At 43.4% G+C, this 19,644-nt stretch overlaps 1 protein-coding gene across 1 annotated transcript in view; it reads right to left on the bottom strand.

Annotated features, from left to right (window-relative positions):
• The window catches only part of AP3D1 (adaptor related protein complex 3 subunit delta 1), a 3,080,434-nt gene that overhangs the window by 684,097 nt on the left and 2,376,693 nt on the right, over positions 1–19,644 (bottom strand). The window contains exon 29 of the mRNA XM_044055492.1: positions 2,744–2,890. Coding sequence (XP_043911427.1) covers positions 2,744–2,890 — 147 coding nt within the window. The remainder of the gene's footprint in view (positions 1–2,743; positions 2,891–19,644) is intronic.

Below are 19,644 nucleotides of genomic sequence, written 5' to 3'. Positions count from 1 at the left end.
GGTTTGAATAATGCAGTCAGCTTGAAGCCAGTATTAGTTAAAAGGCAGAGAGAGAGGCTTTAATAGGTTATCACAAGTTAGTACCACCTGATGTAGTACATCATAGGCTGTTAGATGTTACCAGTAACTCCTTTTTTGTGTATAAATATATTAAATATTTATTTATATATTGTTTGTATAAGTTAATAATTTTTATACTTTATTCTAAATAGAAGAGTTTGTATGTAAAGTAAGATTTTTTTCTTCCTTTTAGTAGATTTTTTATATAGATCTTTATGAGTTGTATATTACTTTTAGGTTTGATTGTTAATTAGGAGGTGGGATGGGCTGAAGCATGTGATTTTATATTCTCCTATTTAAATGTTGATTTTTTTTGTAATGACTCATACTGATGAAGGGTGTAGACCTGAAAGCTTTATCTAATAAAGTTCTTGGTGTGGTATCGTGGTTCAGTTGAATTATAGCAGTAACACCAATTGTTGTTTCTATTATAGATAAGCTCACCAGCTTAAATATAAACCTCTATGTCACTAGATGGGTTGAAAACTGGCTCAAGGACAGAACCCACATGGTTAGAATTGCTGGAGCCATGTCAGACTCCAAACCAGTTACAAGTGGCGTCCCACAAGGCTCAGTCCTGGGACCTCTCTTGTTCGGTATATATTTCTCGGAGGTACAGGCCAACACGGAAGGACTGTGGCTGACCAAGTTTGCAGATGACTGCAAACTGGGCGCCATAATAGACTCTCCAGCCGACACAAGCATCCTCCAAAAGGGCCTCATAGAAACAGACAACTGGTGCCAGAGCCATGGCCTCAAGCTAAACGCCAAAACGTGTATAGTCATCCCCTTTGGCAAAAACAAAGTGCCCACAAATTACCACATAAGTGGTAATCCATTAAGTACAGAAGACGTAATTAGGGACCCAAGTTGATAGCAATCTCTCATTTGACAACCATGTGGCCAAAGGGGTTAAAAAACATTTTATATAGCCCACATAATCATGAAGGGATTCACATCTAGATCAGGGGAGGTCATCGTGCCTCTTTACTCATCCCTCATCAGGCCCATAATTGAGTACAATGCCCCTTTTGGGATGTACCTTACCAGACACCTGCAGCAACTGGAAAGACCCCAAAAGTACCTCACCAAGAGGATCAAAGGGCTCAAACAGATGCCATATGCTGCCCGGTTAAAGAAACTCCAGCTCTACTCAGTGGCATACCGCCTGCTCAGAGGCGATCTATGCCATAAAGCCATGTCCAACCCGGAATTAATGGACATGCTGCACCTCAGAAAATCCAAATCCCATCGAGCTGCGCGCTCGACAGACTTGAACCTCAGCAATGAAATAAATAGGACATGCTGGAGGGACAGATTCATAACCCAGATGCTCCCTTCACTCCGGAATAAAAATCCCAGTCCAGGTTAGGCAGAGTCCCTCATTGACTCTCTTCAAGAGGAATCTTGATGAGTGGATGGGAGATCGTAGGTTTACCCCGGGTATCACTTCTGTGTCACTGTTAGACAGAGGCACAGTATACTAACCTCGAAAAAGGGCATAGCAAAATTAATTTAAAATGGGTGGCGAAAGCCAAACACACTCTGGCTAGGCTTATAAATGCCCTAGGGCAGATAGCCTAGTATGAACCTATGAACCTATGAGGTGCATTTATCAACTTGTAAAAAGGTATTGTCAGAAGAAACATATCCACGTTCTTATGCACTTACCTGCAAACTCACTTCCTCTGTAGATCTAAGACAACACTTACTCACCACCGCTTGGTAAATATTGTCACAGTAATATATATATTTCCTTGTCAACATATTAAAGGCCTGAGCAAAGGGTTTGTGCACAAACACTTTTTAACAACACTTTTGGGAAAAGATCATTATCCTTGTGGTTAATGTCAATAACTTTGGGTTGAGTAAAACACTTAAAGCACATATTATCTACAGTTTCTCAATTTTCCCTAACTCTACTAAACATTGTACAATTACTACATTGAACAAAAAGCCTCTTTCAAGCAAATCAAGAAAACAATCAATATTAATTTATGCAAAAAAAAAAGTAAACTGCCTATACAACTCCATCCATCCATGGTTACAAGGAGCATCCAACTCCTAGAGAAATCCTGCAAACAGCTGCCGCCAACCACAGGCTTCACTAGGCAAGTAGGAACTGGAAGCGCTGCCTCTTACCTTACGTACATCCATACATACACACACACACACACACATATATATATATATATATATATATATATATATATATATATAGATATATATATATATATATACAAACATACATACACACGCATATACATACACACACACACATACATGGACACATACAAACATACACACACGCATATACACATACATACACACACAGATACACACATATATACATGGACACATACACGCATAAATATATACACACACACATATATATATATACACATACACACACATACATACGTACACACACACACACACACACACACACACAGCACAATCACCTAGATCTATGTACATTTGTCATGCAGTAATAACAACAATGTGATAAGCACCCCTACTTTCGACATGGGGGGACTACTGTATCCAAAAAAACCTTCTTTCAGAAATGTAACACTGCTACAATGACAGACAGCAGGAGACTCAGGCCAGAAAAGCAGACTGTATATATCCTTTCCCTAAAAAAACATGGCCCCCTTTCTTCCCAATTCAGCACACTCCTTACCGGTAAAGGCTCATCATCTAAGGTCCCATTCTGCATGGCCTCCACTCTCTCCTTATCACTGTGGTGTTTCTTTTTCTTAGATTTCTTCTCATCTTTTGTCTTCTCAGCCTTATCTTTTCTGTGCTTCTTCTTCTTCTTTGAGGACTTCTAAATTAGAAAAAGTTTATTTTTTTAATAATTTGAACAACCTAAAGGTAAAGAAGGTACAGTTATGCAAGTAAACTTACAACAGTAGATGCACTAATGGATCACCTTTACCATAGCCTGAGCTATTTGTGAATTACCCCCTGCACTGGTCGGTCAACTAAAGCTTTGAGAGCTTCCATGTACTGCAACTACCAAGAGTGCCTTGATGTGCTCCAAATTACTTCAGAGCATTCTTGCCCAAGGAGGAGGAAAGAGCCATGAATACCAGTACTAGGAAACAAAGTGTGTAACTATATGCAAAAGGGCGCAACCAAACCTGCTCCGGCAAAGTATAACTGTGTAACTATATGCAAAAGGGTGCAACTAAACCTGCTCCGGCAAAGTATAACTGTGTAACTATATGCAAAAGGGTGCAACCAAACCTGCTCTGGCAAAGTATAACTGTGTAACTATATGCAAAAGGGTGCAACCAAACCTGCTCCGGCAAAGTATAACTGTGTAACTATATGCAAAAGGGCGCAACCAAACCTACTCTGGCAAAGTATAACTGTGTAACTATATGCAAAAGGGTGCAACCAAACCTGCTCGGGCAAAGTATAACTGTGTAACTATATGCAAAAGGGTGCAACCAAACCTGCTCCGGCAAAGTATAACTGTGTAACTATATGCAAAAGGGCGCAACTAAACCTGCTCCGGCAAAGTATAACTGTGTAACTATATGCAAAAGGGTGCAACCAAACCTGCTCGGGCAAAGTATAACTGTGTAACTATATGCAAAAGGGCGCAACCAAACCTGCTCCGGCAAAGTATAACTGTGTAACTATATGCAAAAGGGCGCAACTAAACCTGCTCCGGCAAAGTATAACTGTGTAACTATATGCAAAAGGGCGCAACTAAACCTGCTCCGGCAAAGTATAACTGTGTAACTATATGCAAAAGGGCGCAACCAAACCTGCTCCGGCAAAGTATAACTGTGTAACTATATGCAAAAGGGCGCAACCAAACCTGCTACGGCAAAGTATAACTGTGTAACTATATGCAAAAGGGCGCAACCAAACCTGCTCTGGCAAAGTATAACTGTGTAACTATATGCAAAAGGGTGCAACCAAACCTGCTCCGGCAAAGTATAACTGTGTAACTATATGCAAAAGGGCGCAACTAAACCTGTCCGCAAAGTATAACTGTGTAACTATATGCAAAAGGGTGCAACCAAACCTGCTCCGGCAAAGTATAACTGTGTAACTATATGCAAAAGGGCGCAACTAAACCTGCTCTGGCAAAGTATAACTGTGTAGCTATATGCAAAAGGGTGCAACCAAACCTGCTACGGCAAAGTATAACTGTGTAACTATATGCAAAAGGGTGCAACCAAACCTGCTCCGGCAAAGTATAACTGTGTAACTATATGCAAAAGGGCGCAACCAAACCTGCTCCGGCAAAGTATAACTGTGTAACTATATGCAAAAGGGTGCAACTAAACCTGCTCCGGCAAAGTATAACTGTGTACACTTATCATAAATGTAGATGTTCAAGTGTATTCACTGTTGCAGTCATTACATTAGGGTTATCTGCTTGCAGTAGCCCTCAGTCGGCCTGATTAACAATGTCTTGGGTCCTGCGTCGGTTGCTGTCCCTTCTTTCATTAAGTCATGTCTTCAGGGGTATAAAACATGCAGCCGATGCCATTACATCAGTTTTTCTTGCCCAGATGACAGGTGCCCCCTAATGGGAAGCAATCAAATCTACAAATACAAGGATATACCTCCAACAAAAAAGCAAATACATCAAAAAGCTTTTAGAGCATAGTAAGTGAGATTAGACGTATAGCCAAAACAAGAAAGGGGGGCTGGCGAGAGGGTAACTACGACTGCAACAGTGAATACACTCGAACATCTACATTTATGGTAAGAGTACACAACTGTACTATATTCTTCGTGTTTCATTGTTGCAGTCATTACATTTGGGTAGATCCCCAAAGCTAAGGTTGGAGGAGGAATTTAAATAGAATTAGGACCAGCTATAAGGCCCTGCAAGACTGCAGTGGCAAAACCAGCTCTGGATTTAGAGAAAATTGGCAAATGATAATGCTTGGTGAAAGTATGAACAGAACTCCAGGTAGCAGCTTCTAGGATGTCCCTAGTAGGGACGTCCCTGAGAAAGGCTGTAGAGGTAAATGCAGCCCTGGTTGAATGGGGTCTGATGCCCTGTGGGATAGGTTTTCCATGGTGCTTATAGCAGAAATGAATGAAGTGGCCTATCCATTTTGAAATTTTTTTTTTTTAAATAGCTTTCCCCTCTGTCCCTGCTGCAAATGCCACCAGCAGTTTTTCAGATTTCCTTTGAGGTTTAGTCCTGTCCAAGTAGAATCTGAGCTGTCTGCACATCTAAAGAGAGCAGTATTCATCCCCCTTTGTTCTGTTGGTTAGGAAAGAAGGTAGGCAAATGAATGGACTGATTAAGAGCCACACTGGATACCACCTTGGGCATGAAGGAGGGATTGGTTCTGAGGGACACCCTGCCCGCATGAAAGATGATAAAAGGTTCCATTGCCATAAAGGCCTGTAATTCAGATACCCTTCTTGCAGAAGTGATTGTTAAAAGGAAAGCTGTTTTCCAGGAAAGAAATTTTAAATCTGCAGTAGCAGCTGGCTCGAAAGGAGGAAGAGTGAGTTGCTCCAAGACAAAGGTAAGATCCCAGGCTGGAATTGGAGCTCTCCTGGGTGGCCTTATATTTTTGTCCCCTCTGAGGAACTGCTTGAAGCAGTGGATGAGAGAAGAGGGGAAGTTTTGTGCTGTAATGAACTGAAATACCTGAGGCATGAACTTTGATGGAGAAAAAACACAAGCCCCTATGAAGCATCTCAGTCAAGTATAGTAGAATCTGAGGTAAATTGGGCACTGCTGCGTTCATTCCTTGAGACTGGTTCCAGGTACAGAATCTTTTCCATTTTGCAGCATAAGATTTTCTAGTACTAGGCTTCCTTGCCTCTAAAATGATATCCATCACTGATTTACTGAGGGATGGTAAAGGAGAGCTTAGGTAATTAGCCAGGCTGCTAGGTTCAGGGTTAGCAGCTGAGGGTGCAGAATCTGGTTCTCCTGCTGATACAACAGGGAAGGAGTCTGAGGCAGGTGCCATGGAGCCAAGCATGACACACTGCGCACGAGTGGGTATCAGTGATGGCGACGCCAGTCTGGTGCAATTAAAATCGTCCTTGGCATGCCCTGTTTGATCTTTAGTAGAAGCTTGGAGAGCAGAGGCAGAGGAGGAAAGGCATAAACTGACAGGTTTTTCCAGATGAAGGATAGAGCACCCACTTTCCAAGCTAGCTTGTGGGGAATCCTTGTGCAAAATTTGTCCAGTTGATGGTTCTGGGGGGAGGCAAACAGGTCTATATCTGGGCTCCCCCAGTTGCTTGTCAACATGTTGAAAATCCTTGGTTCCAATTTCCACTTGTGTGGGTCCATGAGGTTTCTGCTTAGTCCGTCTGCCACTGTATTTAGTTTTCCTGGTAGGAATTGAGCTTGTAGATTCACTTGGTAGCTCAAGGTTGTGTTCCACAATGCCATGGCTAGTCTGCAGAGGGGGAAAGAATGTGTACCCCCATGCTTGTTTATGTACCACATGACAGTGGTGTCTGTCCGTCTTTACCATTAGTTGTCCTGGAAGAATGTGGTCCTTGAAGGCTGTCAGAGCATTCTGTAGAGCTAACATTTCCTTTTGATTTATGTGCAGGTGCATTTGACTTGGGTTCCATTTGCTCTGACTGCACTTCCCTGCCAGGTGAGCCCCCCCATGCATAGTCTGATGAGTCTGTTAAGATTTGGGCGGCAGGGGGTAATGTGAATGGTAGTCCCCTGTTTTGGTGGCAGGCCTCTGCCCACCAAAGGAATTCTAGGCATAGGCAAGGTATGAGAGGAATCCATGCTTCTAGATCCTGTGAATGTTGACACCATAGGCTTTTGAGATACCATTGTAGTTCCTCATATGCAGACTTGCATATGGAATTAGAAGAATGCAGGAGGCCATGAACCCCAAGGCTTGCAGTATTTGCCTTGCAGACAGCTGGGTTTTTGTGGCCACTTGTTTGAAGTAAGTTGTCAAATGAATCCATTTCTCTGGCGTGAGGAAAGACATCTGGGAAGTTGTATTCAAGCTTGCTCCCAGGAATATAATTTGTTGACAGGGTACCAGGTGAGATTTCTTTTTGTTTATGGTGAACCCCAGACAAGTCAGTACCCTTTGAACAAAGGCCAGATGATTCAAAATAATGTCCTTGCTTTCTGCCTGAATTAGACAATCGTCCAGGTATGGGTATATCTGAATATTTCTTTGCCTGCGAAATGCAATGACTGGAGCCTGGCACTGTGTGATAGTGCATGTAGCCTGCTCTGAAGCGTAGTTATCTTCGCAAGACTCCCTGATAAGCATGTGCAGCTATGCTTCTTTTAAGGCTAGTGTTGCCGACCATGCATCTTTACCTAGCATAGGAAGCAGCTGGTGAAGAGTCAGCATTTTGAATTTTGGAATCACCAGAAAGGTGTTTAGAATGGAAAGGTCCAGGATAGGACGCGTATTGCCTTTTCTGGGTACCAAGAAAAGTCTCGAATAGAAACCTTGTCATTTTTCCTCTTCTGGTACCAACTGAATAGCCCCCATGTTTAGGAGAGACAGTACTTGATTTTGGGCCTCTGCCCACTGATTTGGGGATAGATATGGCCACCCGCTTGGTGTTGGAAATTAAATCTGTATCCTTGGGACACTATATTTAAAACCCATTTGTCCTGGGTAATGAGTTCCCAGTTTTTGGCCTGCAGACCAATCTTTCCATCTAAAAAAGCATTCAGTTAAGAAGTGCTTGGAAGTTTTAAAAGCAAGTCATTGAGATAGTTTTCCATACAGGGGGGGACTTACTACTCCCAGGTTTGGGTGCGGAAACCCCCCACTGCCTAGTCTTGCGTGACCCTTGGGACTGAAACCTGGGGTTTCTGTTGTGTCTGGGTTTGGCTTGAGAAGACCTGGAAGGGGCTGAAAAGGATCAGTTTTTAGAGGACCAGTGCCTACTAAATCTAGGAGGCTGAACTTGTAAGAAATCTTTAACAGTATGCATAGATTTAGCTTTATCTTCCATCTTTTTAAGAACTTCCTCAGCCTTGTTACCAAACAGGAGGTCCTGATTTAAGGGAGCATCCAAAATTTAGCTTTAACATGATCGGGCAAACCTTGCTCCTTAAGCCAAGCATGTCTTCTGAGCACAAACCCAGTAACAGCAGCTCTGCAAGAGGCCTCTAATGAATCAAATCCACATTGCAAAGTATGTTTTCCAACCTGTTCAGCAGAATGCATTAAATCCTGTAATTCTTTATTTTCAGCACAGTCAGGAATTAACATCATTTTCTGTTTAAGCAATCCAATAACATGTTGTTGATACTTTAACATATGAAACTGGCAGTTTAAAGCCCTAATGGCCAAGGTTGCAGAAGTGTAAACTTTCTTACCCCATCTATCCAGCACCCTGGAGTCTCTATCAGAGGGGGGTAGGATTTTTAGCAGTAGAAGCCTTAATGCCCTTGGGTCCCTGTGAAATAGTCTCTTTATCCGCAATGGGATTTATAAAAAGGAACTTGTGTGAATCAGGAACCCTGTAATATCAGTCAGGTTTTCTGGGAGCAGGAGGCAAAGAATCAGGGGCCAAACTAGATTCTGAAAAGGCATCATCAACAATGTCTAGTACAGGAGGAATAGCTAAAGGCCTATGTTGATGCAGGAGTAAGAAATCCCTAAGCCTCTTTTTTGAATCAGAAAAATCCTGGCTTTCCCAGTGGAAATACTCCCTTAGAGTATGTAAGGTCTCACCAAAAGAAAAATCCTCTGGAAGGAAAGCAGACGGAATAGAGTCCTCTGCATCAGAATCCTCATAAGCAGATAAGAGCAAACCCAGATCATCAGAAGAATCAGAAAAATCAGAATCCTGTTCAGAATATTCATAAACAACTTCAGTCCTAGGTCTCTTAAAAGGGGGAGGTTGGCTTCCCCTGATTAGAGTTATAAGATCTTCAGCCATTCTTATAATTTGTTTTTTAGGCATAGAGGCCTGAGCATGCGGCCTGGGCGTCAGTTTCTTATGCATGGTTCGAGATTTTGGCCTAAATGAAGAAGGAGGCATCGGTTTAATATGCAAGTCCGAAGGCCTGTATACATCCTCAGAAGCCAGTGCCTGCACAGCGGCTCCAGACCCATCCAAGGTAGAGACATCCGGAGGTACCACAGCTGAAGCATCTCGTGGCATACAGGACTCCGAATGGGTCTCAGTAGAGGCCTGCAAGTCAGAAGTAGCGGGTATCAGGGGCTGCGAAAGCTACTCACTGAGTACCGGCGAACTGGCTTAGGAGAAGCGTTGTCGGCAGTTTTGGAACTCGGCAGCCTGTCTCTGTCTATCTTTGTGTTTTTTCGGAATCCCGGTAGTCGGATGGCTAACCGACATTTCTGGATAATTAAACCGAGAACAGAAATATTTAGAAGCGAAAATATACCGATGACGGACAGTGCCCTGATTAAATAAAGCACAAAACCAACAGCAAGGTACGTCGTGGTCAGGGCCTAGGCAAGGAATACAGTACGAATGAAAATCTTTGTGAGGTTTTTGCTTTCCACAAGTAATGCAATTATTAACTTTTACTGACATCGGTAGGGAGCAAGAAAAAGTTTCCCCAACTGGGTACTTCACTTCAGTTGAAGACTTCGGTTCTGAAACTTGAAAACAAAAATTTCAGGAGTCAGCCAACCGGCACTTGCGAACTGCTTCTGCTTCGGGCACCGCACGGCAAGAAAGACTGATGTAATGGCGTCAAATGCATGTTTTATACCCCTGACGACCTGACGTCATGGAAGAAGGGACAACAACCGACGCAGGCCCCAAGACTTTGTTAATCAGGCCGACTGAGGGCTACTGCAAGCAGATAACCCAAATGTAATGACTGCAACAGTGAAACACTAAGAACATCTACAACAAGTAAAATAGGAGAACAAAATAGGGGGCTGGAGAGAGGGATGGCTACTGCATTAGTGATCCATCAGAATATCTACTGTTGCAGTACATTTACTTGCACAGCTATAATACATTCATATATGAGTCACTGTTGCAGTAGCTTGAGCTATTTGGGTAGATTTCCATAGTAGGAGAAAAAAACTGAAGAAGCCAATAACCACGACTCCAGGAGCCCTTGGAGAATGGTCTTGTCAAAGTCTGTCGTGGACTGAAGAAGAATCCAGGTCGTAGTGCTTTGTAACAATATGAAAAGAGAAGAATCCAGGTCGTAGTGCTTTGTAACAATATGAAAAGAGAAGAATCCAGGTCGTAGTGCTTTGTAACAATATGAAAAGTGGTCCAAGCTGCTGCTCCTAAAATACTTCCAGAGTCCAGTCCTTTCCAAAAAGCCACAGAAGGAACGAATGTCCTTGATGAATGAGCTGCAACCCTGCCTGGAAGTGGCTTATTATGGTGGGAATAAGAAAAAGTAATAGCAAGGGATAACCATCCAGAAATAATTAGTCACAAGTTCCCTTCTCCTCTTACCTTCACAGGAGACAAAGAGCTCTTCAACTTTCTTGAAAAGGTCAAGTTTTTGTCTAAGTATCATCCAAGCTACCTGTGTACATCCAGAGCATGGAGAATTCTTTCTACCTTATTCTTTGAATTAAGAAAGAAGACAAGGAGATTAATGGTCTGATTTAAAGTAATCTCTATGATGACCTTAGGTATAAAAGTACAATTCCTCAAAGAAACACTGTCACTAAGAAAAATGAGGTAGGGTTACCGCTTCATAAGTGTTTGCAGGCAAGATATTCTCCTAGCAGACGTCAGAACAGTAACCAAAGCAGTCTTCCACGTTACAAAATATAAATCAGGCTTGTGACTTTGGTCAAAAGGAGACTAAAGTTTTTCAAGCATAAAAAAAGTTAGATCCCAAGGAGGAGCCACCCATTTCCTTGGGGGGGGGGGGGACATGTATGTAGTATCCCTTTCAAAAACGGTTTACCTTAAAGACTGTCCTAAAGAGGAGGATGTAGGGCCAATAAGCAGAAATGACGGATAATTGTACGTTGATATAAGAGTACAATAATGCAGACAGATATCAGGTACCAGAGGCAACCGGGTCGGAAAAGGGTCCTAATTCTTTGAGTGACACCAACTAGAAAACCTTTCCCACTTGCACATGCATGACTTTCTAGTAACAGGTCTTTCGGCCTGTTTTAATAACCGCTGGACATCAAAGGTTGGTACTAGGCTATCGGCCCCTAGGGCCTATACAAACCTAGCCATAACAATTCCCTGGCTATTTCTTCCCACAATATTTACTTCCCTGGACCCCTGTCTAGCAGGGCAACTGACGTGATCCCCAGGGTGAATTTCCTATCCCCATCCAATCGTCAAGGTTCCTTTTGAAGAGGGCCAAAGAGGTGTTCTGCTTGAATTGTATGGGCAGTCTATTCCAGAGTCTGGGGAGTCTCTGGGTCAGGAACCTATCCCTCCAGCATGTTTTGTTCATTGTGATGATTAGGTCTAGATCCCTGGAGCATGTGGCTCTGAGGGACTGATTGAGATTTCTTTAAGTGTAGCATGTCCAACAGCTCTGGGTTTGACATGGCTTTGTATGTTAAGCAGAGATCGCCTCAGAGTAGATGATATGCGACAGAGTATAGCTGGAGTTTTTTTTTTTTTTAGACGGTCAGCATAGGACATCTGCTTTAGGCCTGTGATTCTTTTAGTGAGGTATTTCTGCGGCCTTTCCAGTTGTTGCAGATGTCCTGAGAGATACCTACCAAACAGGGCGTTGTATTCTATAATGGGTCTAATGAGGGATGAGTACAGTAAGTCATTAGTGATGACATGTGCCACACAAAAGGATTTCCTGACTGTTGTGGCGATGTGGTTATCGAAGGTGACATCACTGTGCACCTGCGTCCCCAAGTCTCTTATCACACTTTGTGTTTAGTGTACTGCTACTTATGTGGTAATTCATGGGTACATGTTTTTTCCCAATTTTACCATAAATGTAGATGTTCGAGTGTTCACACTGCTGCAGTCATTACACTTGGGTTATCCTGCTGTCAGGTGGTCCCGCAGTGGGCCAGAGTTCCAAAGTCTTGGTCCAGTTTCGGTTTCTGTCGCTTCTTCCCTGACGTCAGTGCGCCAGGGGTATATAAGATGCATCCAATGCCATTTTCTTTAGTTTTTCTTGCCCCAGATGTCAGGTGCCCTCAAGTAGGTAGGCAATACATATTGCTAATAATATATATATATATATATATATATATATATATATATATAATAAAAATAATACCTTCAGTTACAAGCAAAAACACCACAAAGGTTGTATAGGATAGAAAGGTATAGATAAGTCCAGCTAGGACAGAGGGGATTGAGGGAGGGTAACCTGGACTGCAGCAGTGTGAACACTCGAACATCTACATTTATGGTAGGTACAAAACTGTATTATGTTCATCGTGTTACACTGCTGCAGTCATTACACTTGGGTAGAATCCCAAAGCTAAGGTTGGGTGGCTGGTCTATAAAGAGTTAGGATTGACTATCAGGCCCTGCATAACTGTAGTGGCAAATCCTGCTCTGGATTTTGAGTAAAGAGGCAAGTGGTAATGCTTGGTAGAGGTGTGCACTGAACTCCAAGTTGCAGCCTCCAAAATTTCCTTGGTAGGTACTCCTCTGAGAAAGGCTGTTGCCCTGGTGGAATGTGGCCTAATGTTATTAGGGACTGATTTTCCATGCTGTGTGTAGCAGTAACTAATACAGTGTCCTAACCATTTGGAGATAGCCTTGCCCTGCGATCCTGCAGCATATGCTACAAACAGTTGCTCAGTTTTCCTGAAAGCTTTTGTTTTGTCCAAGTAGAAGCGTAGCTGCCTGTGTATGTCCAAAGAGTGCAGAAGTTTCTCCCCTTTATTCTGGGGGTTTGGATAAAAAGTTGGCAAATGGATGGTTTGGTTAAGAGCCACACTAGATACCACCTTTGGCATAAAGGTAGGGTTTGTCCCTAAAGAAACCCTGTCCTGATGAAAAATTATAAAAGGTTCCACTGCCATTAATGCCTGTAGCTCTGAGACTCTTCGTGCTGAAGTTACTGCCAGGGGCAGAACTGTTTTCCATGATAAAAATTTTAGATCGGCTGTACTGGTTGGCTCAAAAGGTGGCAGGGTCAGTTTTTCCAAAATTAAATTGAGGTCCCAAGTTGGTGTTGGTGCTCTCCGGGGTGGTCATGTTTTTAGCCCCTCTGAGGTACTGCTTTAGCAAGGGATGAGAGAATAAAGGAGGATCCGTGTTGTAATGTGCTGAAATGGCAGAGGCGTGGATCTTAATTGATGAGAAGGATAGGCCTTTGTCCAAGTATCTCAGTTAAGTATTGTAAAATCTGAGGAATGTTTGGGACAAGAGGGTCAAGGCTTTGAGCCTGGTTCCAGGCGCAGAATCACTTCCATTTTTCTGAGTAAGCTTTCCTGGTGCTAGGCCTCTTGGCCTCCAAAATGACATCCATAACAGCTTTAGAGAGAGGTGTTGCCTGTTTGAATAATGAATCTGCCATGCAGCCAGGTTTAGGGTTTTGAGCTGACCGTGCAGGATCTGATTGTTTTGTTGAGTCAGAAGATGTGGAATTTGAGGCAAAATCCATGGTGGGCCTTGAGTTAAGTTCTTTAAGATTGGGTACCAGTGCTGGAGTGGCCAGTCTGGAGCAATCAGGATCATCTGTGGTTTTTCTTGTCTAGCTTTTAGGAGTACCTTTGAAAGGAGAGGCAGTGGTGGGAAGGCATAAACTTTTAGGTTTTTCCAGCTGAACGAGAGAGCATCCACTTTCCATGCTTGTGTGTGATAAGTCCTTGTGCAGAATTTTTTTAGTTGGAAATTCAGTGGGGAGGCAAAAAGATCTATGTCTGGGCATCCCCATTTTTGCGTTACCATGCTGAAGATTTGTGGATTCAGTTTCCACTTGTGAGTGTCCATGATATTTCTGCTTAGATCGTCTGCCAGAGTATTTTTCTTTCCTGGAATTGTGCTTGCAGATGAACTTGATACGTTAGAGCTGTGTTCCACAAGGTCATGGCTTGCCTGCATAGGGGATAAGAATGAGTGCCCCCTTGCTTGTTTATATACCACATTACTGTGGTGTTGTCTGTTTTAATAATAATTGTCCTGGATGTAGAAGGTCCTTGAAAGCTGTTAGGGCATTTTGAACAGCCAACATCTCTTTTTGATTGATGTGAAGATGCATTTGGTCTGTGGTCCACTTGCCCTGAATGCATTTTCCTGCCATGTGCGCTCCCCAGGCATAATCCGAAGCATCTGTTGTTAGAGTCTGCCTGACTGTGGGTAGAGTAAAAGGCTTACCCTTGTTTAGGTGACATGCCTGTGCCCACCATCGAAACTCCTGTTGTAGGCAGGGAATCATTGGTATTACTGCTTCTAGACTGTGAGAGTGTTGAGTCCAAACACTTTTTAGGTACCATTGTAATTTCCTCATATGCAGTCTGGCATATGGTATTAGTAGTATGCAGGATGCCATGAATCCCACGGCCTGCAGAATTTTTCTTGCAGGGAGATGGGACTTTTTTGCCAGTAATTGAAAATATTGAATTAGTTGAACTTGTTTGCCTGGCGTGAGATAAGCCATCTGGGCCGTTGTATTTAAGCTGGCACCCAGGAATATAATCTGTTGTGAGGGCACTAGTTTTGACTTCTTTTCGTTTACTGTGTACCCTAGAGAAATTAGCAACCTTTGTACGAATGCCAGATGCTGTAGAAGAATGTCCTTTGTCTCTTCTTGAATGAGGCAGTCCAGGTATGGATATATTTGAATTCCTTTTTGTCTGCAAAATGCAATTACTGGTGCCAGGCACTTTGTAAAGACCCTGGGCGCAGTAGATAAGCCAAAGGGCAGTGCAGAGAATTGGTAGCGCATTGTACAAGCTTTGAATCTGAGGTATCTTCTGCAATTTTGTCTGATAGGGATATGCAGGTATGCCTCTTTGAGGTTCAGAGTAACAAGCCAAGCCTTCTTGCCCAGCATGGGTAGAAGCTGCTGTAATGTCAACATTTTGAATTTCGGAATATCCAGGTAAGTATTTAGAGTTGAGAGTTCTAGTATGGGCCTCCAGGCCTTGTCCTTTCTGGGGACCACGAAGAGTCTTAAGTAAAATCCTTGTCCTTGTTGTGGTACTTTTTTAATAGCTCTCATGTCCATGAGGGCTGAAATTTGTTTTTGTGCCTCTTCCCATTGATTTTGTGGCAGATCTGGCATTCCTTTTAGCCTTGGTAAAGTGTGAAAGTGGAACCTGTAACCTTGAGAGACAATATTCAGGACCCATTTGTCTTGGGTGATTGTTTGCCAGTTTTGAGAAAAAAAGTGCTAGTTTCCCCCCCCAAGGGGGCTGCCAAAAGGGAAGTGCTTGGCGTACGAAGGGGAAAGTCATTGGGACTGTTTCCTGTAAGGTTCAGACTTGTCCTCACCTCCTTTTGGGGTTGAGGTGCCCCACTGTCATTGTCTGTTAGAGCCTTGGGGTTGAGATCTGCCTCTTGGGCGTCTGTATCTGCCTCTCTGTGGCCTGTCTGACACTGGAAAGGACCAATTCTTTGTTGGCCAATTTCTGCTAAATCGAGGTGGCTGTACCTGTTAAGAAATCCTTGACTGTTTGCATAGATTTAGCTTTATCCTCCATTTTCTTTAACACCTCTTCACCTTAACTCCAAACAAGGTATCATGCTGTAAAGGAGCATCCAATAATTTTGCCTTAACATGATCAGGTAAACTCTGTTCTTTTAACCAAGCATGTCTTCGAATCACAGAACCTGTAACTGCGGCTCTACAAGAGGCCTCTAAAGAATCAAAACAAAACCACATTGCAGAGTATGTTTTCCCACCTGTTCAACTGCATGTAATAAATCCTGCATTTCTTTACAGTCAGGAGCTTCTGAGCTTGCAAGCATTTTCTGTTTTAAATTAGCTATTAAATATTGTTGGTACTTAAGCATGTGAAACTGGCAATTTAAAGCCCTTACTGCTAAAGTTGCAGAAGTGTAAACTTTCTTCCCCCATCTATCCAAAGCTCTGGAATCTCTGTCAGAGGGTACTGGATTTTTTTGCAATGGAAGCCTTAACCCCTTTTGGACCCTGGGAAATAGTTTCTGGATCAGCAGAAGGGTTTTTGTAAAGAAACTTGTGAGAGTCAGGGACTCTATAATACCTATCTGGCTTGGCTGGTGCAGGGGGCAAAGAATCAGGAGATAAGCTGGATTCAGAGAACACATCATCTACAATATCTAACACAGGCAGAACAGCCAGGGGCCTGTGCTGAGGCAATAAAAGGAAATCGTTGAGCCTTTTCTTGGATTCTGAATAATCCTGACTTTCACAATGGAAATGCTCCCTCATGGTATGTAAAATTTCCCCAAAAGAATAATCCTCAGGAGGAGAGGTTGAAGGGATAGATTCTTCAGCATCAGAGTCCTCATAGGGGGGTAGAGAGTTTCCCTGGTCTGAAGAGGAATCAGAGGAAATGGAGACCTGATCAGAGGAATCATAGTCTGTATCCTGCCTAGGCCTTTTCTCAGGAGGGGGATGGGAACCCCTGATTAGAGTAATGAGGTCTTTGGCCATTTTAAGCACCTGTTTCTTAGGCATGGAGGACTGTGCAGGAGAATGCTGTACTTGTTTCCTTGTCTTTAATGGTACTTTTGTCTTGGCTGCTGCTTTAATGGTAAGTTGTGAAGGTCTGAAAACACCCTCAGAAGCTGATGCCTGCTCAGCGGCTCTGGACCCATCTGAGGGATTAGTTTCCATAGGCCCAATATCTTGAGTTTCCAGAGGCCTTGTTGTCTCCACGTGGGAGTTGGAGGCTGCCTGTGGCTCTGAGGTAGCGGGTGTCAAGGGCTGCGAAAGCGCCTCACTGAGAACTGGCGACTGGCCTAGAAGTGGTTTCGTCATCGGTTTTGGACCTCGGATGCCTGTCTTTATCCTTGTCTTTGTGTTTTTTCGGAATTGCCGTTGTCGGATGATCCTTCGGCCAAAGTAGTGCAAAGCAAAATCAAAACGTCGTTTTATAGTGCGTTGGTTAAATCTAGCACAAAACCGACGACTAGTGACGTCGTGATCAGGGCCTAGGCATGGAATACAGCAAGAGTGGAAGTCCTTATGAGGTATTTGCTTCCCACAAGAAATACAATTATTAACTTTTTCTGACATCGGTCTGAGGCAAGAAAAAAAAGTTTCCCCAACGGGGTACTTAGCTTTATTGAAGACTTCGGATCTGAAATTTGACTTTGAAAATCTCAGGAGTCGGCTGACCGGCACTTGCGAACTGCTTCTGCTTCGGGCACCGCGCGGCAAGAAAGACTGAAGAAAATGGCGTCGGATGCATCTTATATACTCCTGGCACACTGTCAGGGAAGAAACGACAACAACCGATGCCAGACCAAGACTTTGGAACTCTGGCCGACTGCGGGACCGCCCGACAGCAGGATAACCCAAGTGTAATGACTGCAGCAGTGTAACACGATGAACATCTATACATTTCTTGGCATTGAGCTTGAGCCCATGGCTCTGGCACCAAGCATCTGTTTCTGTAAGGCCCATTTGTAGAATATTAACATCATTTGGGATTTCAATAATGGCTCCCAGTTTGCAGTCGTCTGTGAACTTTGTTAGCTAGAGTCCCTTAGTGTTGGCCTGTACTTCAGAGATGTAGATGCCAAGCAAGAGCGGTCCCAGGACTGAACCCGGAGGTACTCCACTTGTCACTTGTTTGGAGCTGGATTTGGAGTCAGCTACTTTTACAGTTTGGGTTCTGTCAGTAAGCCAGTTGGCAACCCATCGAATGACATAGGGATTAATGCCCAGCTTAGTAAATTTATCTATGATTCCAGAGTGGGGGATGGTGTCAAAGGCCTTGGCAAGGTCCATACAGGCTGTGTGGACCACCTTACCCTCGTCCACAGATCTGGAGACTGATTTGAAGAAGTCAATCAGGTTCAGGAGACAAGATTGGACCTTCACGAACCCAAACTGGGTGGGATCCAGTGTTTGAAGTTTGCCAATGTCTTTGTTTATAAGTTCCATGATAATGGGTTCCATGGCCTTGCAGATCAGGCTCGTCAGACTGATGGAGCGGTAGTTCCTGAGATCCAAGGTGGATCCCCCTTTGTGGAGTGGGAGAAATGTAGCTATGCGCCACTCAGTGGGCATGGAGCCTGAGGTGACGCTATGATTAAACATGACACTTAATTGAGGTGCCAGTTCATTTTATAGTTCATGTAGTACACAGCCCGGGATGTCGTCTGGTCCCATGGATGCTGTATTCCTAGCTTTGGAGAGTGCAGCTTTTACCTGTGTGGCTGTGATTACCGGAATTTGGCAATCTTTCGGTATTGAGATGGGCCCTTTAGGGGGTGAGAGGGGAGTGAAGTTGGCAGTGAATCGATCGGCCAGGATATTGGCAATATCCTTGGGATCAGTATATTTAATGCCATTCTGTTGTAGCTCAGAGCAGATGTGAGCTACAACAGAATGGCATTAAATATACTGATGTAGCTCAGAGCAGATGTGAGCATTGCCATTTAGATTCTTGACATAGCTATAGAATGCCTTGTGGTTGCCTTTGGAATCTTTGGTAATTTTATTTTCATAACTAGTTTTGGAGGATTTTATGAGGGATCGCAGCTTCTTAGTGAGGCTGGTAAGGGAGTTTTTAGCATCCTGGGATTTTCCTATTTTCTGCAACAGTTTCTTCCTTTTGGTGTAAAGTTTGTTTATGGCAGGGGACCACCAGATTGTCTTCCTTTTTTTGGAGGACAGCGTCTTGTTTCTATTTGGGATGGCACGATTCATGCAAGAGTGGATGTGCTCATACAGTGCCTTAGTGTGGGATTCAGCAGTCAAACTTTCAGTTCCCGTCTGCATGAGTGTCATGAACTTTGCCATTTCTGACTTGAGTAGCATGAAGTTGGCTTTGGAGAAGTTTTTTTATGGAGGTTTCCTTACTTGGGTGGGGGGAGGGTGTGGATGTCAAGGGTAATTAGCTTATGGTCAGACCTGACCAACAAGGGGGTGACCATAGGTGTGGAGCATCCATTTCCCATGTTGGTAATGATCAGGTTTAGTATAATGGAGCCCCTGGTGGGATTATGGATTAGTTGATCCAGGGCGTTGGAATTTATGAATTCCAAGAACCGTTGGGCAAAGGAGCTGGTACATGAGTAGTTTTCCCAGTTATGGTAGTTGAAATTAAACTTCCAATCCTGTGTGAGTAAATATGGTCTGTGGGTAAGATTCTGGCAACTGTCCTTGTTCAGATCAAAAAGACTGGAGAACCACAGCTGCCTTGGCCAGAAGACAAGTCACCACCACATCTTTTGACAGTCCTGGATCTTTAGAAGAACCCTGTTAATCTGTGGAAAAGGATGGTAAGGTATACAGGAGCATCCCTACTCATAGGAGTGACAAAGCATCTGTACTCTACGTCTGGTGGCAAGAAACCTTACAGAAGAATTCTTTGTCTGTTCTTAGAGGAGGGAAACAAAGCTACCTGAATTGTTCCCCACAGTTGGATCGTTCATGGACTACCCCAGGATGACGTTACCATGCATTGAGGGTGTGATATATCCTGGTCCTGCTGAGCTTATCTACAGTAAGGTTTTGCTCTGATGGAATGCATGAAGTCTGAAGGATCAGACTTGAGCCAAATTGCTACA

Source organism: Protopterus annectens, chromosome 13.part0 (assembly GCF_019279795.1).
Source record: "Protopterus annectens isolate FY-2018-M chromosome 13.part0, PAN1.0, whole genome shotgun sequence".
In the NCBI taxonomy this organism is placed as follows: domain Eukaryota; kingdom Metazoa; phylum Chordata; order Ceratodontiformes; family Protopteridae; genus Protopterus; species Protopterus annectens.
This window is presented reverse-complemented; position numbering and strand designations above follow the sequence as displayed.